We start from the raw sequence: 27,841 nt of genomic DNA on the forward strand, positions 1-27,841 counted from the left end.
CACCCCAGACAGGTACTTGCACTGCTCTTCAGCTGCCTGCTTTGCTTCCTAAACAGCTTCCCAGAAGCTGCGAATGGCACCACCTTCCAGGAAAGCAGAGGGCTCTCTCTGTCACAGCAATCACAGAGGTACATGTAAAAGAAAAACCCTTGACCAATGCTTACAAGCTTCTGCTGCAAAAGCAGAGGTTAGATTGCCTCTGGTGAGCACTGCTGCTGCTCATCCCACATTTACTCCCATCACTGATTGTCAGCTACCAAAGCAAGTAATCACAGGAGCCCCCAAAATCCTGAAAACCAAACTAACATCAGGAAAAGGCAAGAAAGCCATACCAATGATTTCTAAGCTGAGAGTTGTATGTCTAAAACTGGCATGTACATTGCTAATTCCCTTCCTTTTTGGAGAAGCAAGCAGCAGGGAAAAGACAAAAATGACAACAGGACTGCTTTAAAAGCTTAGCAGTCTGCAGTGGAGTTTAAAAGCTTTCTGTTTTAATAAGCCTTGGACATTCATGTGCATGCAAGTACAATGTTGGAGATGCACAGATAGGGAAATGAGATTCTAAAGCCATAGGGAACAAATTATTAAGTTTCTGGAAAATGTTTGAGATTTTTGGACAACTGTCTTGATCCTTTTTTAGTATTTTCCAAATAGTCAGCCTCCTCTTTCCCTAACAGAGTAAGATGGACAGCTGTGCAAAACTAAGCATGAAGGATATTAGCATCTTGCCTTTCCTCTAAACCAGTTTCTTCAGTGCAGCCTATGACTTGCCTTTATGGGGATGCAGACTGAACAGACCTCCCAAGATCAAGCAAGCTTCCACAAGACAATGCTCAGGAAGACAGGAAGACCTTCATGTTTGAGAAGCCTTTGGAAGAGACCCAACCATACTGGTCATATTTAAAACAGAGCAGAATGCAGAAGCAAGACAGCTGCTTCTGCTGCAACTTTTCACATTAAAAAAAAAAACAAAAAAAAACAAAAAAACAAAAAAAAAAACCACCAAATACATCCACTCTTTTTCCTTCCCTCCTGTCTCAGCAAGTTCAGTCATCTTCACACAACTATCATCAGTAGAAATCTCTGAATGTTCATTTCACATAATAGAAAGCACAGTTTCACAAGCCTGCTGCTTCTGTTTACACATTCTCTCCCTACAGTCCCCGAAGAAAACACACAAACAGAACATCCATAAACATCTGTACAAAGGCCTTCTCCTAACATTTAGGTCAAGAGATCCCTCATAAGCAGCTTCTGCAGTATTTTAACAACTCTGTTTGGAAATACAAAAATACAATAACAGCAGCTTCACAAAAATTTCCACAAACAGTTCAGCAAAATTATAATAAAAAAAAGTTGCTAATTCTTTGAATTTAGAAATTAAGAAGTCTCAAGCTTTATTTTCAGAGCCTTAATTGTATTTCAGTTGATATATATTTGGTTTCTGAGATTACATCAGTGTGTGAAGAAATTTTATCAAGTAGCAGCAGCAGCATGATTCCCTTGAGAAACATCCTTCTGTAGAACTACAGCTCCATGCTGCATTGACTATTACCTCTTTCCTAAACAAGAATGATCCATAGAATTACTCTTGCGCATTAAGTATGTATGGAATACACTGTCAAACCATCTCCCAAGAATATTCATCATTTGGAATCCCTCCCTCTGTCCCAGAAGATTATACTCGTAACATTTGAACTGCATTCAAGAGGAAACATATTCAAAGCCTCAATATTCTTACAAGAGACCAACCAATTACTAAGTATCCATTAGTTTACTGCTAAACACAAGCACTGGCTGGTAATAAAGTATTAATAAGCAAAAATACAAAGATATCTGTTACATTCAACCATATTTTCACTTCTCACAAGTCACAGAAGTTGACCATACCTGGCATCTGGAAAGGGCTTCCTGGGTCTGAGCTGGCTGGAGAATGTGGGTAGGTGCTACTGCTGCTTCCAGGAGAGTTTGGATAGCTGCTGTTTGGCGAATGGGGGAACGGGTGACTGTTGGGTTGCTGAAAAGAGTCTGGGAAAGTAGCGTTGTGTGGCATGTGGGGCTCATTTTGTCCCAAGTTGCGGAATTGAGCCAAGAGGCTGTGCTGAGGGTTGTATTCGCTGTGCCTTGGAACCAGCACTGGAGGTAGAACTGCAAAGGGAGAAAGCAGGACAAAGCAACAGCATTAGAGACTCAGTACTGAAAGACTAGGCCATACCTGGAAAAAACATTCTTCATCCCCTAAGGCATAATTTACATCTGTCTTAAAAACACGGCAGTCAAATCCAGGCACACAACTGAGCAAGAACTCTTTTCCTTATATCCAAGTTACTCTAAGATTGAATTTATAGTGATTGCGCTAGCTATGTGGTTTGCCAGACTGGAGCTTGATTTTACAGAGGGCCAGGGAAGATCCAAGTATAAGCAGCAATTCAACACTGCATTTCTTTTCCCACCCCAAGAAACGCTGTGAAGTAGCCACAGCATGATCACGACAAGCACCCTGTTATACTCTACTTGTGAACTTACTAATCACGTAATGGCTTGTCACCTAAAACCTTGGTTTTAAGGACAGATATGTTTTGGTTTTTTTTATGAAGACAGTACTAATACTACACAGATCTTGAACTGAGCCTGGTCCCAACAGCTGTAGTTATATTTTTAACCTAGGCTGTGTTCTTACAGATAAGTATTGAAATGGCTATTAATGCTACAAGTCAGTTTACAAATGCAATTCAAATAAAGTTACACATTTCAAAAATAATAAAAACAAAAACAACTGAGCAGTCATTAACTTCCAAGTAAATACTACTACAGGATCAGAGAAACACATCGCAAACTGCTGGCCTTCCCAGACTCTCAAGGCCTCCTCAGCAGTGGGAAACAAAGGCCTCTTTAACGGGGAATATGAACATGATACCAGCTACATCAAGATAAAAGAATCAGCTCTTTTTCCAACACTTCATCTTCTATCTTTAAATGCCTCACAGTGAAGTCCAAGCTACTCAAAAGATTAAAAGCTCGTCTTGTTTGAGAGATTTTGTGGGTTATGGAGGAAAGAGGAGAAGAAAGAGCCTACACAGACAACCTATGCACAAGGAAGTGAAATAAGAAGTTATTGCCCTCCACACCTGCCTACTCCCATTCACTGCTTATTTCCCAGCTATACAGCCACATAGGACCAGGAAGCCCCCTGGGTGTCTTCGAGGGAGAATGCCAAAAAGCACAAAGCATCAAAGTAAGCCAGGACACCACAGCCCCTCCTCCCTGAGACTCCTGCCCCCTATCCTGACCAGGTGGCCACGCAGGAGAAAAGCAGGAGCACATATACAGGAGAAGCCTCTACAGGCAGAACTGTATCACTCAATTAAGAAAGGTGTTTCTTAACAGTTGCTTCACCATCAGGTGAATTACGAACCGATAGAAAAAATAAAACAAAGATCAACATCATTTTGATAAACAGGTTCTTCCAATGTATTAAGAAACTTATTCTTCCAGCACTTTGCTTACAAGAAAGCATTCAGGATCCTAGTGGAGTCTCCAAGGATCTACAAGCACCTCGCTATCACTACACCCAGAGACCAGGCCTAAAATCTAGGTCCAAATTCAAACTAGACATTGAATGATGCTACACACAACTCACCCACTGTTCTGAAAGCAAGTCACACATCAAAGCAGCAAGTTTTCCCCTTGCTTTTTTTGGTTTTAAGTATACACATAACAGAGAAATTTATTTATTTTTTCCTGCTAGTGGTATTAAAGTGTGAAATATCTGATCCCAGAAACCTTCCTTGCGTACATATATTGAAGAAAAAAAGACAACCCTCAAACTGAAATGAAGGCTGCCAGTTAGTGTCAAAAGCATGTTTTAAAGATTTAATCTGATGTTTCACTTTCTTAGAGCAGCTGCACCAAGTTTCAGTGGATCTCAAACACTCTGGACAGATGTCATTCCTAGGGAGCTTTGTTTAGGTATGAAAATTTTAGCTGACATCCCTTTAAAAAAGGAATATACAAAGTTTCTAATTATAGCATTTTCTGAAACAAAGCACACCTATCTACCATTCTTTGGAATTTCCCAATTGCAAAACACTGCAGGAAAAGATGCATCTCCCTTGGCCATGCAGGCTGCCTCTAATGCAACTGTTCTCATAGGTGTCATAAGAAAAGGCCAGGAGATTAAAAAAAAAAAAAGACGCTGAAGCTGGACACCATAAATCCCTTCATCCCCAACACGGTAAATGTCAGGTCCACTCTCTCTGAGCAGTAGGATCCCTCCAAATTAAACACTTTCTGTTAAGCTTGACAGTCCTTTTGTAGTGGGGTCACACAATACTTCAGCTGCCTTGGTAAACATCTACAGGACTCGTAAATTACAAGTGGAAAAAAAAAGTAACAATGAGATCATGTGTTAAAAAGTATTTTTCCTTTCCTGTCTTTATGGTTCTTCCTTACTTTGCTGAGCATTAAAAACACATCTTTCCTATCTCTTCCTTTCCTGCAGATGAAGGTCAAACCATTAACTTTTCTAAAGTTAATTTGTGCAGAAAGTACATTACTTACCTTTCCCATCCACAGTCTCACATTAAACAATGAGATGCCTGACATCACAGGAAGCTATACAATTTATAGCATTTAAAAGCTGGACAGCAGGATATTCTCTGTATGTTTTCTGCAATTAAAATACAGCAGTGCCAATTTTCCCAAGGTATACATGCATGTTCTCAAAGTTCAGAAGGACTCAAGACAAGAACACATCTTCTCCTCCCAACCATTCCTACACTTTTCCTCCCACTGCTCCTTCAACCTAAAATAATCAAATGCCAACTTCTTCAAAATACACCCAGAAAGGGGAGGATGGGAGGAAGAAAACAACCAATACTGATACTGCCTTAACAGCCTCAAAAATATCACTGCAGAATTTACTCGAATGCTGCCCCTAATTCACATTCTCCTGCATACAAAATTTAGATGAGGAGAAAAAGCCCCAGAGGCCACATCAGGTGGGACTGAGTCTACAGCACTGCCATTAGTCTGACCCTGAGACAACCGCTCCCTGCCATAACCTGATCTCCCTGAGGCTCAAGGGTTTTTGGCAGCCTTGACGCTCCCACTGGAGTCACTTAGGAGTTAATCTGAACACCATCCACCCATGAGCAAGGACATGAGCGGGACTGGGCGGTTCACAAGTAAGAATGGGTGCCAGGAATTCAATGTGTGAAGGGGGATGCATGCTGTTCTTGTTCCCCTCACCCTTCTCGCTAAGGCAGTGAGCTCCTTGTCATGTTGCAGCCCTCAGCCATATGGAATAACAAGTTACCAGGGCTCAGTACAGCAGAGGAGGAGGCCGATCTCCACAGCAGCTGCCAACTTCAGGAAGAGGTATAATTGAAGGGGAGAAAGCATGAGAGAGTTATTCTGTGCTAAGCCAGCACACCTGTTGCTATAAAATAATGAACTAGGGCACATCTTTGTTGTGGGGATCTCTGCAGGACACTACTGTAACAATTTGCAGAGGGAACTTCTCCCCTGTTTTGCTGTCTTTAGTGGAAAACAGTTGCAGAAGTATGAAAAAACATATATGTATTTTTAAACTGTCACTATTTCTATTCAGTTGGATGCATGCATTTAAAGGAAATACACTGTTGTCTTAAAAAGCTACAGAAACAATTGTATCAAACAGTATCTCAAAAAATATCTGTAAATTGAACCTTACAAAAATGGTTAAAACCAGTAAATGAAGTAGAACTGCAAGTCATCAGACAGCTCAATTTCTGTACTTTCTCAAACAACGGATTTAAAGGTTTTAGGGGTTAAGATGTGTCTAAATCTTGCTGCAGACGTGCACCTGGATGCCAGCCCTAAAATATGCCTACTAGTAGCAGCATTGCTACTAAAAGCTGAGGAGGAAGTTAAACCCCATGGAAGTCAAGCTGGGTATGTTTGCAAAACCATAGTAAAGAAGAGATTCTGTATCTGTCAGCAGAGTGAGACAGCCTGGGAATTAGGCAGCTTGTTTTTAACATGCAAATTGCATTCAGAGTTTGCCTGCACCAAACAAGCAGAGCTGTATTAAAGAAATTACAGCTAAAGGGCAATTTCACCCACAGGGCTATTTCATCTAAGAGCCAAGAACGTCAAAAACATAGAATATAGACCAAAGACAACTGGGCTGCTCAGATAAACGTTCCAACCAACCACACCAAGAAAGAAATGCTCTTATGAAAATGTTACAGTGGCCTTTGAAGAAAGCTACTGATCTCTACTCTTTGAATTTCCGTTCTTCAGAAAACTAACAGGTGTGCTATGCTCAACATTTTCTTGGTTTTCCTTTTTGTTCTAATTTCACATTCCAGAGATAATGGTTTCATCAGTGACAGAAAGTCACTGATTTATGATCACAGCTTCTTTTTTAAAGCCTCTCTCTTAAAAAATAGACCCTACTCCAAACCAAAGGATCTGCTGTACATTCCAAGTATCTTATTTTTTTTTATCCAGATGAATTCTGCTTGTCTTACACAAGCCCAGATGACAGCTGATTTTCCCTCATGGGCTTGTTACATGAAGATCTGGGTAGGGATCTCTCTTTTCATGTCTGAAAATTCCAAGAACAAATAATGGAATATTCCAAAGAGCCACACATCAGAAAGCAGGCTCTGATCATCCTTTCCAAAGTACATTCCATTATTTCTGCTAGCTTTACCAAATAAATAAGTAAAAGATGAGCAATTGCTGCTTCACTTTCAACCACCCTGTCCTTAAAAAACACGACAACTTGGTGGGTACATGTTATGTAGAAGTGTTTGTGCAGCCTTACACCAAAACAGGCCTTATGAAGTCCTCAGGGCACTATCATTAGACTGTGTACTTTAATTTGCAAGCATCATATGGCTTATTTTCATATGAATTTATGCAAAGCTGCTCATGTTTTATGAGGAAAATAAAACTGCATGCTGAGAAGGAATGAAATCCTCACGCAGCAGTTGGCACTATCTGGAGATGGGCATGAAAACAAGGCTCACTCAATGCTCTTGATAGGTCCTTCTGTAAAGACTCAGTGGCAGAGTAAGAAGTCAGAGAACGAAAGAAGAAACACCAAACCAGCACACACACACAAAATCCTAAAAGCACAGCATCAATGTTAAGATAACAAATTCCAATGCTTCTGAAGACTCCTGCCTCAATTTCCTGCCTTTGAGGCCAGTGCAGCTGAAGTGGGCTGTGGCACACCAGCAAGTAATCACTCCCATGGTGGTAACAGAGCAGGTACCAGCACACACCCAGCTCAGTGCTTACCTCTGCTTGCTGTCTCCAGCATTAAGGAGTCACTGAGACTTGCTGACTGACATGTCTCGCCAAGGTCTTGCTCGTAAACAAAAGAACACCAAGCAGAAAGAAAAGTTTTCATGTCATTAGGTTTTCTTGTGTTGCCTCAAACGGGACCTGGCAAAATTGAATAATTTTTGACCAGAGGACAAGTTCTCACATACAAAGACACTTGCATGCCTACACTCACGATCAAGTTTACTCTTGGTTAAAAATAATTACTGTTGTGGCAAATGCAATTCCCCACAGATCTCGCTACTTTATGCTGTTACGGTACCTCCTGGCTGCAGCAGACAGTGCTACAGGCTGCAGAGCACAGCTTTGCTGCTCTCTCTGAAGCAGAACTGCCAGCCTTTGGGGCTGGTGTTCCAAACCTACATTCTAGTAGCTGCAAAGGAAAAGGCTCAACAATAGCTGTCCAGCAGCCTGTGCTGGGTGACAGACAGACAAACATTCCAGACTTTCTATTCCGGGGGAAAGCTGTGAGCTGTCTTGCTTTCTCAAACCTTTGTTTTATTTTGCAGTTTCTGCAGACCCCACAGCTTGATTTGTCATCTTACATAGTTGCAACTGAAGGCTGTATTTAAAAACAGAAGGGAAAAAAAAAAGAAAGAAAGAAAAAAAAAAAGAAAAAGAAAAGCACAGTTATTGCTTCGCTGACTTTACTTTTACATCAGACATCTGGTCTAAATGCATTTGGCAAGTAACATTAGTACATTTCCTGTATTACAATATCCAGTTAACATTAGATTTTACTTGCGGATGCTCTGATAAGCTAACGTTTTGATTAAACTGACATTTGTCAAGGCCAATTTCAGAATTTAGTACTAATCATATGCACATTAGCGAGGGAGTTCTTGTAAGCTGATTTGAGGGGAGAAGCACTCCTGATACAGGAGTAAGTACAGGAGAAAGTTACACTGTGATAGTGTGCATTAAGTTAGACATTTACACAGACCAGAGTTCAAATTACCTGGATGAAAACCATAGTTACCATCCTACTGAATAGATTGAAGTATGGAAGTCAGCTCTTCTAAGCCAGAAGAAACATCTGAATCTCGTTAATTAAAAACATTAAGAAACAAACCAACATCCTTCTTGACAACTTCTGTCCCTTTACTGCAGCTCTCCTTCCCAAGGCTGGACAAAGGAAAAAGAGTTTGTGCCATCCCCCTCCCTTCTGTCTCCCTGTTTCATTTCTGGTGGGGAATTTCAAAAGTGAATTCAGCAAAACTGAAATGAGCAAAGTCTCACACTCCTTGCCAAATGAACTGACAGTTGTTTACTATTTCGGGCAACCATCTTCTAATTGTGCCCACCTGTTGTCGCATGCTATTTTTAAAGTTACGCCCAACAGCGGGGTTATGCAGCAATAAGGCAAAACTTCCCAGCGATGCCACCCCTTCCTCACACACCCCTGAGCCTCCAGATACACAAACTGTGCTATGGGAATAAAGGGGGAATTTTTGTGAACTGCTTCTGTAAATTAGTTTAGTAAACCAGATCTCCTTTTTCTATTTCAAATCAGCTGCTGACCTGTTTCTCTATTATTTTCCTTTTTCAACCCCTCTCCTCTGTTTTCCTCCTTCCACTGCATGTGCATTCTCCTTCTCCGGTCGCCCCCCCTTACAGTTCCCACACAAGGCTCCTCTCCGTGCTCCCTGCATCCCCCCCTTTATCCAGCACCACCCTCCAGAAGGCCAGGCAGTGGGGGAGAGCTGCACACAGCTGGTCCCCAGCTCCCCCGAGCCCTGGCCATCAAAGCTTCTCCATCTGGCCGGAAAGCAGCCGGAGGCTCTCCTGCCGCCTCCGGTCCTCCCAGGTGCTGGGGCCATGCAGGCCCTGGGAACCCTGGAAGCCCAGACAAGCTGGCAGTCCCATAGGGAACTGCTGTTCACCCTCCGTTTTCCGCCCTGCTTCCCTATTTGACCCTGGAGGAATTACAGCCTCTGCCCATTTGATGATGATTGCGGAAGCAACCAGAGCCACAAGCAGCACACTTTATTCAAACTCTGCTGCTTGTCTGCAGCCTAAGCACTCTTTGTAGTGACCTAACAGGTAACTTCTTGGCTCCACACACAGTGATCCTAACCCGGGTGGGTACCAAGAAACAACACTGGGCTTGACTAACGGACCCATTTCAGTTTTTGGTACAGTACCTACATGGAGAAAGAACACACACAAGCAAACATAAGCTAGTACAACTGCATGCATAATCGCACTACACACAACCAAATATCTGTATGATTTCAAATGGCATTAGAAAGCTCCCTTAAACATATTCGTTTTCTTCTGCTGAGTATCAGAGCAGCAGCAGTGTTCTGTGGAGCATCCACTTCCAGGGCTGCACAAATCTCAAGCTGCCTTAGCCAGGTTTTCCACCATTTTAAGTTTCCTTCTGCACCTCTGGTGCACGCAGTCAGGTGTGCAGCCTGACAGACACATTCAGAGCAAAGAGCAGAGAAGATCAAAAACAAATATGAAAGCAATCAGGTTAAAGTCACAGGCTGGAAGCAAAAACAGCACGACATAGCTACTGCTCTTCTCAGAGCCCAGGGGCAGACTTGGTCTGTTCTTGTGCCATAAAGCACCTCTACATTTACATTAAATGCTTCTTGCCACTGAAGGCAAACTTAGTGAGGCAGACATCCACTTTAAATTCATGTTTATACTGGAAAGGAAGATGATACTTAAGCAAAATTAAAAATTCAGCCATTCTGACAACACATTCATCCACGTCACAAATAAGCACCCACTGCTCATTCTGCAATTTAGGCGTCCAAGCAGAAGAGTTTATCAGTTGATGAATGCAACCAGAATTTCTGAAGACAGATAAGCCAGTTCTGACAGAGCAGTTTTAGCACTCCTCCGGACTGTACGGTTCAAGAACAGTGGAGCATTAGTTATCATCTCCAGAAATTAATACCAAAACATAACAAGTACATTTCCCAAGCCAGGATTAAGCTTTCTCAGATCTATGCAAAGCAGGCTTCTTCTAAGCCTGACCCCCAGAGATACCAGGGCATTCTGGACACAAGCCACTCTCAGAAGATACCACTCAGTCATATGCCTGTATATACCCTACATAAAATACTCTGCACCACCAACTTCCACACACCAAGCTAAAAGAAACTCTCTTGATTCCTTTGCAACATGTGACAAACTCAAACTCTCTTTAATCTAGAACACTGATGAGCAGCAGGGACCAACTAACACAGTTCTGCAGCATATGGCACCCATGGCCAGTATCTATCAGTTCTATGGGAATATGAATTTCTTCCTTCCTTTTGTTTAGCTAAGCAAAGGAACTGAACCTCCTCCCCCGTTTATTTATTTATTAAAGCAGTGTCAACTTAAGCACCTCTTCATCCTCCCTGTTCCCTGTCCCATCCCTGTTTTGCTATTAGATCAAACTGGAACCAGGCTTCTTATTTTTTCCAAATTCTGAGTCATGTCTTTCACCTGATTCCATTGGCATAACTGAAGACAGAGGCAAGAAACAGAGGGTGCATCTCCATGAAACAAAAGCAACAGATTAAAAGAAGAAAGAGGCATCTCAGGAAAGACTTTGGGATGCCATTTTGTGTGTCCTCCAGCAAAACCAGCGAGGTCATTTGTGGCATTTTCAAACAGAACTGAGGAATGACACATTTGCTTTTTCCTCTCCCAGTGTCTACACCCAGACTCAGGTCTCAGTCATACTAAAAAGTCCCAGAGCACACAGAAGCCTGATTTCCAGGTATCACTGAGACAAAAGCTAAAACTGAAGGAAAAAAAAAAGCAGCCTCAGCCACACAAGCACCCCAGTTCAGCTGACTGCACCAGTTTTAAAAGGCATCAAATCGAAGTCCTGCCCTCCTTAATTAAAAGCTTTGCTTTGCCTTGCCAAAGGAAAAAAATCCACACCTATCAACTACCACCATTTCTGCACCAGAAATAATTCTGCACCCAACAGACCTGCAAAACAGCAAGCTACTGTAACAAGATATTTCATCCTGGCAGTAGAGAATAAGATTGTGTTCCTGTTCTCAGCAACAAAACAGCCTCCACTTGGCCCGCTCGCTTCACACCACCTCTGCTTCCACCCACAGGCCAGATGTGAGGCCCTGTGGGTGCATGGGTGTTCTCTCATCCCCTGGATGACCCTGATCAGCCCATGAGATAAGGCAGCAGTGGGATGAGAAGAAAGCACTGCCAGGCTGCTTCAGCACAAGGCCACTGAGACAACTGCACTGGCACAGCCCACTGTAGGAGCTGCTTGTGGATGGCATCTCCAAACAGCAGTTTTCTGCCTGGTTAGTTTTTGTGACCATATGGGTGCTGGTGCCTGCACAGAGCCTCAGCACCAGGTTAGGTGTTACCATCATACCACCAAATCACACCCAAGTCTCTTCCTGGATACCAGCGGTCAGGGACACCTGGGAGGCTCTGAAACTCCAGGCAGTTCTCTCCTCAGCCTCCCCACAACTCCTTGCAACCGGTTTTTATCCAACCTAGCTAAGGGAGAAAAATCTCACTTGAATTCAGGTGTAACATTGTAGTCCACAGGCAGACAAAGGCATGCCAACTGCAGTGATTTCCAAGCTTGTGTTTTTAAGCTGGATAGCAAAGATGCACCCCTTCTAGCACCGTGAAAACATAAAAGCATTTGTGAGACCAATTTCCCAACTGAAAGCACTACATGATGTTATCTATTTGAGGATTTACCGTTAATCCACTCTTCAGAACTTACACAAACAGCAGCCACGTGACAACTAACAGGAAAGTGAACAGAGCACACTGATCCCATCCCAGGCAGCACCCTACAGAGTAGCTCCTGAGGAGCTGGGTCTGTTTGAGGCAGTTAAGCACTGACCAAGCTGGCAGGCAGGCAGAGCCAGAATATCACAGTGTACTTGTACAGCCTGCACAGTGCCCATCATACACTCTCTTGAGCTTCTAGCTTCATTTAGTCAAGTATAATTCCAATCCTCCTGGCTGTGATAACCTTGGAAACACAAGTCTCTATATCTGCTTGGGTACGTAAGCTCTTGGAAACAGTGACTCGTGTGAATTCCCCCATCCATTAATCTCAAAGTGTAAGCACTTAGGAAGCAATAATGGTGTTTTAACGTCCAGGCAAAAATGGGGAAAAACAGCCAAGTTTGAGAGTGACTGTCAGGAACTGAAGCTAAAAGTGACACTCTGGGGACAAACAACAGAGAAGGGAAAGGAAGAGATGTTGTAACTTTTGAAATGCACATCTCTAGGCCAAATGGCAGCTCAGTTACCACCTGCTCCCAAAAGCCACATATTCCAAATTTATCTCCATGCAATATCCCTCAAGACAATGATTGATCTATAGCGTTAATTAAGTAGAAAAACCTCCTTCACAAACCCAGCCAGAGACCTCAGTAAAAACTTCAGGCTTTGACCCCAACTCTGGCATTTTGGAACTTTGGAAAAGTTCTTAAGATGGGACTCCAACATGCACACAACTTTATACCTGCAGCCCCATGACTCATTAGGCAGAAGGTAGCTCCTGCTCAGCACTCCCGTCCAGGAAATTTCAGCTGGTCAGAGCAGCACATCGATCTTCCGGAGGACGAAATCCTTTCATCAGCTCTGCCAAGCCGATTCCAGCCCTGATGTAAACAAGTGAACTGCCCAGTTGCTTACTAAGCAGATAACCAGAAGTACTTAGTTTTTCCTGAGGGGCGCTGGCTGGGCAGTGGGAAATATTTCATTGCTACCATCTCCAAACTGATTAAGTCATTCTTTGTTTTCTCCCCAGCACAAACTACACAAACTCTGGAAATTTGTGTTTTACCCTAAAACAACAGGAATCCCAAATTCAAGCTTACAGTTAGTAACATTTTGCTGGTTCCCAATTACAAAATGTAGAAGATGACTCAAGGCCCAAAACCACTTTCCTACCACTTAGGCTACCTAACAGTACTCAGCACATTTTAGTTAGACATCTTTTGAAAGTTCTATTTTTACCATGCATATCTCAGTGAAGTGACAGGATACTTACAAATACAGTCTTAAATATGGCATAAATGATAAGAATTAGAATGTTCTCAGAGTCAGTAACTGCTTCTAAGATTAAAGGAAAATGAGTTGTAACACATCACTTGGTGTTACCATGACAGCAAGAGCCTAACTGCTGCTCACTCTGACAGAACTAGATGTGCTTTGGGAAGCTTATTTTCCAGTACTTTGGAACACTGAACATACATACCAGGTGCAGACACATGCAGAAAACTAGTAATACAAACTATTTATTTTATTGTCCCATTTCTGCTCAACACACAACCCTTCACATTTTTTAAAACTCCTCTTTTTTTTCTTCCTCCAGTGCAGTGTGAGCCTTTGTTTAAGCATGTGCTGCATAAAAGCCATATCTTATGGATATAACACACACGATTTCCAAACTAATACTAACACACCAAAGGGAAATATTTGCCATCTAGATATACGCTACGTGGTGCAAGTCCAAGATAAATGCTATTTCCATTCACAGGAAAATAATCTGGTAACAACGTCATTTCCACTGCAGTTCTTAAGCAATCCATGCCACTCTGCAGAAACAGCTTCACAGTTTACAAAGTGCCTAACACGGGCAGATTTCCTAAATTTAAACCAGAAAAGCCCTCTCACACCTGCAGTGCATTTTCTGCAGATGTCCCTGTACAACCTCACAAGTAACTGGAGACTAGTGGAGACATGTTTAAGCACATTTCATCTTAGTCCCTGGAAATATTCTGAAAACAAACTCACATAAGCAAATCAAGCACAGATTTACTAAAAGCGGGTTGGGCCCTTGAAGAAGAGACAGAGAACAGGCTGTGGAAGTGGGTAATGGGTAAACACATCCCACTTGCAGAACAACTAAAGGTAAAGCTTCATGTACAAAATAAACCCCACTATCAAAGCTCCAGATTGAGAAAGTATATTCCATAGTATGAAAAAAAAAAACAAAAACCAAAAAACAACCAAAACCTCAGACTTCAAAAGGCTGAAGGCAATCTTAAAGACAGCAGTATCTTCTGGAGGGTGAAAGAAAAGAAGTGATAGAAATGAAATAATAACAGTAAGATCATATCAGAAAGTTTTTCACCCACAAAACGCAGTTATCCTTCCTGTTAGCTTGTAACGTTTCATACATACTCAAACTGTGCTGTTCAGTAAAAATATAAAAAAATAAAATGAACTAAGGGATAGTGGCCACCAAGAAAACCAGGAGGCAAGAGATCCAGCAACTTAAGGCACACACAGGGAGTATGCCGCTGCACAGGGACAAAATGCATTTATATATGGCAAGTATTCACCCTGTGAAAGGGAGAACTGCGAATCAACGCTTATATCCAGATAGATTGCAGAGTACAAATCTGACGTGTGCAAACAGCTACTACTGCTTACTTAAGCTGATGAGTCACATGATTAACTGCCACACTTTGCATTGTTTAGATAAGGCGCAATGATACAAACAAGGAAGAACCTACCAGGACTTTCTACCCGCTTGTAGTGGTAAGGATTGATGCAGACCTCCTTCTGTTTAGAACCAAAAGGAAACTCGCAGCATTCCAGTGGTTTCAGTTCATGATGGCTTTGCAGGTCTGGCCAGCGCCACACTCTGCAGTAAATTACATGTGGCAGCCCTTTCCGGTGTGAAACCTGAAGCCGGCCGTCCAAGGACCGAGGAATTGTGACACAGTTGCTGGGCTGACCAGGACAGCTTAATGCTTTCTCCAGTTCCTCCATAGCACCTTTTTTCTTCTTCAGTTTTTTCACTAGTGCATCAACAGCCTTCTCTGCCCATTTTTCTTCTTCATCCCCCTGCTTCCACCCCAACAGCCTTTTCACTGCTGGGCTGGTGAAGGAAAACAAACTTGTCACGTTCATGGTGACCCCACTTGGTCACACTGGATACCACAGACCAAGCAGGAGAGACTGTCCTGTTCTTCCACCGCAGCAGCACGGTAGATTTTAATCAGTAGTCAAAAGCAGTCTGCCCAAATAATTGTGGTGCTTCTGCTGTTTCAGTCCTCCCGTCCCAGGACGGCCATGCTGACAGTTTCCCTTGACAGATGCGGCCTTCTCATCTTGCTAAAGCCTACCGGCTGAGAACCTGCAGGAGAAGAGCAAAAAAGAGGAAAACAGACTTTACTTTGTCAATTAACCACCAGCAGTCAGAAACATTCCACCCCACAGGGCCAGCGTGACCAAAGCCCAACCGATCAACAACAAAAAAACAACCACCACAAAGCGTCAGCAGTCTCAACCATCAGACTGAAGGAACAGCCTGACAAGGACCTTTAACAGCAGAGCTTGCTGGTGAAGCCTTTATACTCTTGCTACCAAAACAGTCCTAAATAAATGAGGGGACTGCCCTGAAAAACAGTGACATTGCATAAACAAAAGAAAACAAAACAAAGAAATGTTGGGGTGAGTTAGAGAGAAGTAGGAAGAAAGTGCAAAGGTAGGGAAACTTAGAAGGTAGGGCAACTGTCCCTCTGCTCAGTTCCCTCATTCAATTCGCAATGTAGCCTCAGTGATTTTTGTGCCATGTAGCAATAGCAATTGCATTTGCCAGCTTCAAATAATGTTCCTGCTCACAGCCCAAGCGTAGCCTAAAACAGTCCCCCATATTTCATCTTTCAAGGCTAAGTGAAAAGTACACTCCCCACAGCCTATCAACCTGGCAACTTCACACAGCAAAACGTCCCAATAAACTCATACAGGATGAAATCAAACCAAAACTTTTGGTTTTGATTTCCAAGTGAAGGTGGAAGCAATATACCTCAACAGCACTGCACGACCCAGCTCTCTACAAGCAATATGAATTGAAAATAACTGCATGGGATCTGTGCATATCACAATCTGAAACAAACTGTTCAGCTTCACCTGAGTTAGTTTGAGTGGCAAACCAAAAACAGAACAAGAAACTAGAAAGATCTGTGCCCTCATTCAGCTCCCCATGAGAAAGCAAAGCTCTGTCTTCCTACCCCACTAAAAAGCCCTCACGTAAACAGAATGAAAGGGAAAGACATCATGAATTCACTTCACTGACTACATCCTGACCCCTCCCTTCACAGTGCCAGCCTGATGTGCTCAAAGACACATGAAGGAGTAAAAAGGAGGAAGAACTGATAAGAGGGTTTGAGGTGGTACAGTGATCTTCAAGTCGGGAGGTGTGAAACAGCAATGAAGCGATGGGTGAAGGTGGGAGAAGAACTCTGCATACAGAGAAATCCCTATTACAGGTCTTCTGCAAGCAGCAGGCTTCACATTTACCCAGGTTATGAGCAAGCAAGAGACTCACCTCTGCCACAGGGAATAAGGAGATAAGGAACACTAAAACAGAAACATTCAAATTAAGTATGAAGACAGACAGGAAATGTATCCCAGAGCAGATACCAAGAGGTTGCAGAGGAAGAGGGAAGAGGAAAAGGACAGAAATGTTTTTGTTACCATCAGAAAGACCAAACAAACAAACAAACAAACAAAAAAAAACCACAAAAAATCCATACACTACCCATACACAGACAGGTTAGAAGGTATCAGAGCAGCCATGAGCCTGAATTGCAAGTTTATAATCAAAAAAAATATATAGATCTTGAAATTGAGCCACACTTATGCTCCTAACTGTCATAACTGTAATTTCATTGCGTACCTCTACACTTAGAGTACTTCAAGCTGAAACTGAATCTGATTCAAATAAGTTGTCACTAAAATAATTATCTAATTGCAAAGACCATTTTATTAGGTCAAATGTATAAACTACATTTATGAGAATAATGATCTTAAACTAAGACAAAGACTGCATCTACCTGCACTTCGTCCTGGTACTTTCCATTCATTTATGCTGAGACTTCTACTTGAAATAATAATGTCAGTACAATGGGAGAAATGCATAAGCCTGGGGCAAATTTAACAATAGATTTTGTTACCTGAGCATAAGCCATACTGTCAACTGAACTAAAACTCCATTACTGTCACCGACTGCACTCCAGGTATATTTTATCCTTATATACATTCAAAAGTGCTGTACTAAAATGCTGTTTTATTTCAACGATTTTATTATCAGAGACCCAGCACACTTACTTTAAATATGCATGCAAGTATTGGGGTTATTCTCAACTCATATATAGCCTGTATCTCATTCAATGTTCTGAATAGCTTTTTTCTACTTTTCGAAAACAAAAAACACAAGCTCCACGCACAAGATGTGCACCACTGTTACCAGGTAATCAAGTCAAACTTTCTACTTCACACCTGTTAGATTTGAAACAACAAAAATATTTAGAATATGTGGATGGAAATTCAAGTGAAAAAAAAAAGCAGTCTAAAAAGTCTAGAAGTCTAAATCTCAACCCCAGCTTCAGTCTACATACATAGAACTGTGTCTGCGTTGATTACCAGTGGGCATGACCCACTTCTACCAAGCTGCTTTAAAAAATAGATGGGCAAACTACTTGTGTAGGAAAAGTTTTCTGCCTATTGAAACAGTATGTTTTCACTAGGGCCTGAAAATACAGCCTTAGCATGTGCTTGCACATAAGGTCTGATATGACCAGGAAGACATTCAGATGTAACCCCAAGCAGCCACGCCACAGGAATAGATTTTCTGACATTCTTGGATCACATCCTGTAACATGCGCACGTCCCATTCCCATAAGCACGTGTTCCAATGTATGCTCAACATCACAAACAAAAGTGTTATCTTAACAGCTGGCACCTCTGGAGCAGCAACCAGCAGGAAATGCACTGGGAGCAGCACAGTGAGTCCCATTAGGCACAGTACTTGAAAATACAGTTGAGGGCAAGGCAGCTTAGCAGCTGCGAGCCGCATCTACAACCTGCTGCTAACCTCCAACCCCAGGACTGCTGCTGAATTTCAGCCTGCCCAGGGAAGATCCAGGCCCTGAATTAGCCAGAAAGAAAAGGAAAAATGAACAAACAAACAAAAATACCCCAGGCTGCTGTATACCACTCGAATGCTAAATTCCAGTAGTGGTGTCAAACTAAAAAAAGGCCATGTAGGTGGAGATTTTCATTTCCAAGAAGCCAGAAGCATGCCCGTAGCAGTGAGCTTTTGCCAGTACATTCTGTTTCCCTTTTTGCCACTTTTGGTTTTTGCAATGCATCATTTCCTGTATTACTTTTGCACAAAATGGTCTTATCAGCTGGAAGCGCAAAATAAAGATTAAACCACAAGTCAACAGATGACAGTCTGCGTCGGCCTTCCCAAATACACACGTCCTTCTGGGAAAATAGGAGCTGCTCCTCCAACAGCTGAGTGACCACCAGCCCTTGAAGGTTATGTTTACTCACAAGGTACCAGTGCAACAAGCTCAGCCAAACAACAGGACACTCTCCAAAAGGCAGTCTGGAATCAGTTGAAAGGAAATCAAGTTGTTACCCACTTATCAGCCACTCTTTACACATCAAAAACTATGCGCTTTTTATTGCATGTTCTGTCTGCTGATGGATGAGCTGGAATCAACAAACTAATATCAGCACTGCTTTATTCCTCTTCCTCCACTGCTGCTATCTTTTGTGTGATCTTTGGATTGACAAACACACAGACCCACACGCAGCTTGTGAGGGGGCTGGGACAAAACTGAGTACTATACACAGAGCTGTTCAGCCAGCCTTGGATTTAGACTGCCATACTCGGGCAAAACGCCTAAAAGCCAAGCTCTGCTTTCCTATGCTCACAATTACCCTGCCAGCAACACAAAGCAGACAGTAAAATACTCAGCGAGACTGTTCTCAAATTCCCACAGGAGATCCCATAGGAAACTGCCCCACTTTGCATAAGTGATTGTTTTTGGTGGGTGGAAAGGGCTGGGACAATTAGGTGATCCTCAGCTGTGCAGGAGCTGAAACAACCCCAAACCCGAGTTTCAGGCAAACAAGCAGCTCTAACTTCCTTATTTGTATCACAGCCCAGGGGTGCAGGCAGAAAGGATCCCATTAATATTTTTCATATGTACTCGGCGCAGTTAGACATAAGATGAGGCAAGAACCACAGCAAATAGAATCTACATAACTGTTAATGAAGAAAGATGTCTAGTTTTCTTACTGCACTTTAAAAATCCAATGTTATTCAATGTGTCTTCTCCCAGTGCCCATTAATTATTGACAACATAAACAAATAACAAGAAGAGAGATATTAATTTGCTTCTTTAAAATACTTCTACCTCCCCCAAAAGACACCTTTTCAGCAGTTCTTGCTTCCTTTGAGTACGACATTTATTTTTTAGAAGTTTGAAAGAAAAAAAAGATCAGATTTTGGCATAGAAGCCAGAGAGCTGTCACTTCCCCCCTCTGCAAGAGCTATTTCCATGTATTACTGTTTAAGACCAACTCCAAAGACTGAGCTAAGACCGTGTTAGGTATCAGAAGAATAAACACTTAGCATCCTTTAACCAGAGCCAGTGGGCCTCGAGGAGGACATTAATCAGGATGCTTTGAGGACGTTGCCAACTTGGCAATAAAACTCAAGGTCCATGCTGAACTACCTTCATTGTAACAATAAAGTTCACACTCATAGGTCAAGAGGACCCTTGCCCTCATGAAGACCCCTCTGCTAAGCAGATGTACCAGTGGAAGTATAGAGTCAGCAATATCTTATGTAAATTATGGACTAATTATCATTGAGGAGGACTGAAAAAATTACCAATTCTAACTTTTGAGAATACATATAGCACAGATTGCTCAGTTTGGTGTGTTCGATATGTGGGAAACTATTGAGCACCCAGGCTCACGCAAACCTGAAATAAATAAGCACAGTCTCTCTTGAACATACAATTACTGACAACGCACAATACTGACAATCACACTGGGTGCCAATCTGCTTTTCAGACATTACTAAAAAGCATGTAGTCTAAGCATCAGTAACGCCAGAATGTGCTACACCAGCCTGTGCATCAGATTCCTCTGACTCCTTATTCTTGGAGCAAGCAGCAAAAAGTTTTGATTTTCTTCTTCACATGATGTGACTTGTTAAAAGAAGCCTGAAGTCTTCTGCTGATTTATTTTGCTAATCAAAGAATTCTTTCTTTGTACCTTCTTATGGTATAAGATCAGGCCTTGTTCGTCTTGAAAAAGTGCATAAAAACCTTACAGAAGCCTCAGTAGCATCACAGTACTCATGCAAAAAGAGAAAGTCATTTCACACTGCTGTAAAACTCATTAGAGAGTTTAAACAGAGCTTGATTCGGCTTTCCTTGCATTTCTGAAAAGGAGGAGAATCAGTGCCAGGGGTGGGAAGGTAGAAAAGAAAGAGAAAATTAATGTTATTACATGTCTTCTTGGCATGGGGGAAAAAAAGAAAAAGAAAAGAAAAAAAAAAAAAAAAGAAAAAAAAACCTTTAAAACACAAACATTTATTTCTGCCATGAATCACATGAATCAGCATGTGACGCGATATGCATATCAAGTGTTCAAGTAAGAAGTGTGTACTGGTGTTGAAAATACTTCAAAACACTCAACAGGCTTTTTTCCTGACTTGTAGGAGACACCCAGCAAGGGCTGGGAAGACACTTCCAGCCTGTCCTATAAAGCAGGCTCTGTCTTGGTTCCTGAGACTAAGGCAAAGCACCATGTCTGAGAAAGAGGACAAAGACGACTGCTCACCATATTGGAATGAGAGGTTGCCCTTTGAAGAAAGTCACCAACATGTCATTATTCAGCCCTGAGAGTAAATCCCTTTAGGCACCAATCTGCCCCCCATAACACAGCAGACTGTAACAGAGCAAAGCAATGGCACAAAGAGCAGGTACTAACTGGAGCCCAGCTAACCACAGCAGTGGTTCACACAACTTCTTGCAAGAATTCCCTACCAGTTATTGGAGGATTCAGCTATCAATAGTACTTCCTTTTATCAAAGGACTTCCACAACTTCTAACATTCGATTTATGAGTTCTGAACATCACCTGAGTACCAAAAAGCAGATCCACCACTCACTTAAAATGAGACAGTGAGGCTATGGATGCCTTTTGTAATGGGGAGCACACAACAACCCCAACAATGAAGTTTCCACTGCTCAGTTATTCTTGAGCATGAAGAAATAACCATATGCCATCGGTATCTGCCAGCTCCTTGCCAGTTACGGTCACAGCTCAGATCAGAACACAGCCTCTGGTTGGTTTCTACCATGAACCAAGGCTTTTCCTGCATTCTCTGACCACAGGAACCAGTTTCTGGTTCCCAGATTTGAAAGACTTCATAAACCTCATTGTTGCTTCTCCAAAGAAAATGCCTCATTCCTGTATACAGTAAAACCCAAATACTATGTTACAATCCAACTAAACTGGCATAAGAATCATGGTGAATGAATATGTAATTGTGAGAAATAACACAATGAAGAGACAGCAGAGGTGTTATCCCAATTTTAACAGAGATGTATCATCAATTAAATATGCTCCTTTTTTTTGTTGTTAGAAACCAACACACAGCTCTTACTAATGCCAGGTAATGTTCGTTGTAACAGAAAGATTGGAACAACACATGTTACAAATTTCTCTACACCCTTAATAAAGCAGAATTCCTCCCTGCTACAAGAAACATTGACATGTACAATCGCTTCATCATCAAATGCTCAAACCGTGGACTTTTCACCACAGTTAAAGAACGATGGCAAACTCTAATTCGCACTGATGAATTGTACTCATCCTAATGTTCAGATGCAAGTGAGTCCCGGTGATGTCACTAACTGCCATTCTTCTAACACCTGCCAGTCTGCCCTCTGATTCATCAGGCCAGGGCTACAGGCAAAAAAAAATAAAACAAAACTAATTCAGTTTGTTTCATAGCTGGGAACAGGATAAGCCGAGTGCACAGGAGGGCTCATACAAAAGGAACACACTGAAACATAGACCCAGGTGTGGAAAAACCTCTTCCGGTATTGGCAAGCAGCCGCACTGAATCAGATGGGTTACCAAAGATTATCTCTAAAACTGCAAGTTAAAATATTAACTTCAGTCAGGAAGGAACTGTAATTTGATGATTCGGTTAGATTTCTGACACAGATGGCATTACAAAACCATGAGCTTCTCTGAAATAACTTACAAAATGAATACAATGCTGCGAACCACAAATCTTGACAGGACGGCATTCATGTGGGTTATTCTTTGAGAAGATATCATGAAAGGTTCTTCACTTTTTACACGCTCTGCCAACAGAAGGCCACATACAGAGATTATCAAATAAGCCAAACACTCAAAAGAAGAAAAAAAATAAAAATAAAAAACAATCAAACAAAAAGATGTCAGAAGATAGAATGAATTACCAGCCATCATAGTAAGCATTATATTGCAAGCTTCTGGGGCAGATTTAGCTACAGTACTTCCACAGGTGTTGTCCCACTGGCCGCTCAGAGTGGGCAAGACAGGAGGAAAGCAAGAATTTCAGTTAGTAAACGACACAGGCCAAGCTCTGAAAATGCAGAACAGCCTGCAAAGCAGTTTGAACCACTGCCCATCAGGCCTGGTTGTGCCTTTGTGAACACAGTGTAGCCACAAAGATGTCACAACCAGTCTAACTGTCTATATTAGAAATCCTCTAGTAAACCCCACCCCCCACTCCCCCCACACACCCCCAAAAAAAAGCTGTGGGAAATAGCCTTCCCTTTCATCATAAAACTCCCCTTTTCCACAAAGATCATTCCCTTTCCTGACTTTTTGAACTGTCTTCAGAAAACAGGTGTTGTTTACAACAATAACAAAACACACATCTGTGTGGGTGTGTTACTACACACAAAGACAGGATAACTGAAACCTCTTCCTATATTTAGATCTGTCTGGTCAGCTCTAATTGCTGAATTTAATCAAAACCTTCTCGAACGGAAACACATCCATATTCATCACAGGCATCAAAGGAAACATCTTTACAAACTATATCCTTTTACAAACCAACACATGGTCCCACGCCACTTGTCCAATTGTTGAATGCCTCCTTTGGGAAGGGCATGGAATTTTATTTCTTTTTATCAGCTGTAAAAAGCATTTCCCTCCAATTCATCAGGGCAGGGCGGGAGGAACTTCCTTCACAGGTGAGAGGGAGGAAAAATACACTGACATGTCTCTGTCAGGGGTTTGTTCGTTTGTTTGTTTTGAAGGGCAGATAAAACATACATTTGTGACATAAAGGAAAACTTAAAGCCCATCTCCTCCAAAGCTTCAACTTTATTTTTTTGACTGAAGTCCATAGAATGCAAGGCGTGTTTTATCTTTACAGAACAGCACAGACTGCTTGGAGTCGGGACAGGCTCTGCTGGCCCCCATCTACTGTAATTCTACAGTAGTGTATTTTTAAGGACACAACCACAGCAAATGCAATCCAGTTATGCTCAGCTTATACAAGCTGCTGCTCCTACAAATGATTCATTTTACCAAGACCACGCACTGATACAGTTACATCAGCTGCAGTAAACCACTTCTAAAGACTGTAACCCAGATCTCATTCACCAGAGATTAAGTAAAGATGTTAAATTACAGCTCCAGATACCCAGCTTTAAGGCAGAATGTTTCAGCGATGCAAGAGGAAACAAAAACCGAGAAGGAAAAATTATTTATTCACTAATTAAACTGTCACTAGGTCAAGCCTGAGTAAAGAATAGACTGATGAAAATTAAACCAAAGAAAGAAAGGCCATTAAAATAAACAACTCTCTTCACAGCTTGGCTCCCCTGTACTCCCCAAAACACCACTTAGAAATGCCAAACAAGAATAGCCTCTTCAGATTGCCCCAATTAAAAGCATCTTGAGGTACACAGCCATTCAGTCGTGTGCTTTACTTAGTTGAAAAAGGAGTCCTCTGGTTTTGCTTTTTTCCTTTTTTTTTTTTTTTTTTTTTTTTTTTTGCCTACTCTGCAAAAGCAACGGAGGTATTTCATCCTTTAGAACACTGCCTTCATCACATTGCTGAAATGACAAGCAGAGTGAAAAGATCGACGTTACATTTTGTGGAGGGTCCTGCAATTCACAATATTTTGGACAGAAAAAGTGTTCAAAGATGATACAGCTTCATGAGCCAAGTTCATACAGCCCAGAAACAAACATCCCGATCTGCCAGATTTCCACCCTCCAGTGAAGCACTGTTTAATTACCGCCTGCCATTAGCAGCCTTCTGAAAACCAGGACTGGACTGCAGCCCACACAAAGACGGGTCTCTTCCCATCACACCCAAACAGACACAAGCAGCTGCTGCACCACAGCAAATGACCCCCAGTGCTCACCCCACCCTGAACACAGCAGGTCCTCTGCAAATGGAAGAGACCAAGGTCACACCATTTAGGATTGCCTTTTTAGCTTATATAGAAGAAAACAAGAAGTTAAGATTTGCAGCTAAGATTTACAGAAACTTATCTGAGATCAGCTCAGGAAACTTGCGGTTCACACTTAAACACACCACAGATGCAGAATGATAAAGGCCTTTATCGGACCACGAGCTACAAGTACCAAAAACACTGAAAGCATGAAGGCCTTCAACTACGCATCACTGAAATTCTAGCAGGGACTACGATCCCACCAATATTAAAAACTGTGCTGGTGGAAGAACAACTACCAACACACCACTACAACAGCATTTAAGTGGTCTCTTAACTTAAGAAGTGTTCTCAGCAAAGCTTTCTCTAAAGCAATTCAGGTTAAACAGAATATCAAGCACTGGAAGCACAGACACTCTTCTTACAGTGGTAGGCATGCCTGGTGCTGAAGGTATTGTGCATTGCTGTGGTTGACAACCATGCCAACAGCCTCCCAGTTGACAACAAGGTAAAGCACTTGAGATAAAAGATGATGTCTAACAGTAAATTGGTTATTGGTGCTTTCTTCTGGCATCCCTAAGCTTGCAAAACCTTGTCAGTGGGAGTAGTGTCACACATTGCTGAATTGGCGCTCAGAAAACAGATACTGCTCCCTTCAGGGCAAGCTGCTTTCTCACTTCAAGCCTTACTTTCTCCCACCAACAAGCAGAGAACAAATCTCCAAGTTACTGCTCCACAGCAAAAATACATTTGCTGGTAGGACTGCTCTGTGAGAGTCATCATTCCAAGAGACATATTCACACCCCATGCAGCCCAAGCAAGAACCCATCACAAGGTTTCAGTAAGAAAAGCTGGAGAGTGAGGCAGCACTGCCAAGACCTAAGCACATGTGAGCATTACTGCATCAGTCCCAGCAACCATAAGTGCCTCCCAGCTACCATCAGCAGAGAATGGGGTAACAAGGATCCATCTGGGGTTGGACTTGCTCTCTGGAGGTCCCTCCAGCCCCTAGAATTCTGTGATTCGATTCAGGGACACCTGTCCAATTTTAAAAGCACAAGATGTTGATGTAAACTGTGCTTGAAGATTCAAAGAGGACTAACAGGCCACAGAATAAAGCACAAACATTTCACAGCCCTGAATCAGAACATCTGCGGAATTTCACCATTTTCTCATATTCCTGAGATCAAGGTTTTGGAGGATTCTGTACAAGGCTTCAGCCCACAGATAGGAACTGAGAGTTCATACAGCACTTGCCAACTGCACAACTTGAAAGGAAGTAGGAGATATCCTCCTACAGTGCTTACTGGGAATAAGGAAGTTTTACGACAAGAGAAAAAAGGCTTTTATCTATCTATCTGGTACCCTGCTTATCTGCAAGCTTTTTATGACTTTGGTAATCAAATCACATACAAAGAAATAGTGAGTATCCTTTAAGTGTAGGATTAAAACAAAAAGAACAACTTAATACAACCTGTATGATTTTGCATATAGAATTCAGGGAACTTATTATTCATCCCACCATTATTTTCTAAGACCGCCTTAAAGTCACTAAATTCAGGTATCACAGAACTGAAATACTGCAAGCTTACAGCTGAGACACCAAAACACAGCATTTTCTGACCAACACATGCCTTTTGGGGCCAGCAGCAGTCTAGCTAGAAAAAGAAGCATCACACTTTGCAAATTTTCCATTGCTGCCTACTACTGAATAAGCAGTGAGAGATGCTCCAGCATAGTGGATAAGACAGCTCCAAACCCCAAGTAAGACATGAAGAAAGATTACAAGGATGAACTTCCAGGACTTGCAACTCTCCAGGGCTACTTACTTCTAGGCTAAATGCCAGTGCACAAAGAGAGCACACAACTATTCACAATCCCCATCTTTAAGCTGTGACTCTGGATGCCTTTAATTCTGAGGATGAAACCAGCACTCCTGGGCTGCCAGGTTCTCCCAGTAACAAGACTTCAGGCTCAGACAACCCCAGTTTGCTGGATGGCCTGGAAGACTTAAAATTTCTGTGTGCCAAGTGGATAAAGGCAAGAAGCTTGGCAAAGGGGTGATGGAAACTTGCTTATATTCAGAAACACAGAACTGTGTTTAGTGAAATTTAGTGAAAGCAGCTTGCCACCAGTGCTCTCTCATCTCAGCTCCTGCAGCGCATGTGCTGAAACTCTTCCCTGCACAGATGCAGGTGTAAGAATGCAGAGCAGGGGGGAAGTGAGGGGTCACTTGCTGAATTTCTGAGAGGACCAATACAGGCAGGAAAGCACATTATTCAGAAACTATGGTTAAGAGAGCCCAGTGCTTTCTGCCCTCCTTGCAAGCAGGATGAGGCCTGCATGGGCACCAGGCATCTATCCCAAAATAGTATGAACATCTGGCCTCAGGGACAACATCACTCATGGTAACAGACATTACCATGACAGTCACTGATATCTGGGCCTCGCAGAGACATGGAGTCAAATGGTAATAAGATCAGTGTGATCAGCGACAGTTTCTTTGGAGTTTTCCTCACAGAGCATGTGAGTCTGGCATCTTCCAAACAGATCTACATACTTATGAATGTACTCAAAATTTCCTTCAGTATCTCCTCCAAGCTGAGGTGACACACACAAATTCTAAGTTACTTGAGACACCCACTTCCACCTAATCTTCTTGCTTTCTGCCTCCCCAAAGTGACTTCTCTCCAGTCTATAAACATACATACAGACACAAGCATTCCTCAACTAATTTCAGATAGAACAAAAAAACCCACAAATTTTAAGTGGTAGGCTTTTGGAAACTCGGGTTAAAAATCAGTTTGCTGAAACCGTGATGTTATTATGGCAGGTGATGTTATCTGAGCAGAACAAAATTTCAAGAAAGCCTATAGTCAAGTTTGAGGGGAAAAAGGCTAGTCAGATTCCCAGGAGTCTGGATAGTTCTTCAGTAATACAGAAGGCTAGAAAGGAATTCAGTGAGAATTTGTAGTTATTTAGTCTAATTCCTTGAAATTAAATATATATTACAAAGATGTAATGTCTGAACACATGAAAAAACATGCAGCTGGAAGAAAAGATTATTCGAAAGACATACACAATACACAGTTAAGATAAGTGCTTTCTCAGTTTCCTTTGAGAAAATTGGACTGACATCCAAAAACTTCCAAGTGACTTCTGAAGTCAGAAGAACCCAGGAAAGCTACAAGCAGTTCACAGGCTTACAGTACGTATCATCTTCATCCGCACTACCTGTCTTCACTGGCAGTGGCTCCC

The 27,841-nt window shown here is 42.1% G+C and overlaps 1 protein-coding gene across 3 annotated transcripts in view; it reads right to left on the minus strand.

Annotated features, from left to right (window-relative positions):
• The window catches only part of SMAD1 (SMAD family member 1), a 47,402-nt gene that overhangs the window by 10,461 nt on the left and 9,100 nt on the right, over positions 1 to 27,841 (minus strand). For all 3 annotated transcript variants that reach the window (XM_072336139.1, XM_072336138.1, XM_072336137.1), the window contains exons 2-3: positions 14,811 to 15,436; positions 1,891 to 2,148 (exon numbers count right to left, since the gene is read on the minus strand). In XM_072336139.1, coding sequence (XP_072192240.1) covers positions 1,891 to 2,148; positions 14,811 to 15,210 — 658 coding nt within the window. In that variant the 5' untranslated portion in view covers positions 15,211 to 15,436. The remainder of the gene's footprint in view (positions 1 to 1,890; positions 2,149 to 14,810; positions 15,437 to 27,841) is intronic.

The sequence above is a fragment of the Excalfactoria chinensis genome, chromosome 4 (genome assembly GCF_039878825.1).
Source record: "Excalfactoria chinensis isolate bCotChi1 chromosome 4, bCotChi1.hap2, whole genome shotgun sequence".
In the NCBI taxonomy this organism is placed as follows: Eukaryota; Metazoa; Chordata; class Aves; order Galliformes; family Phasianidae; genus Excalfactoria; species Excalfactoria chinensis.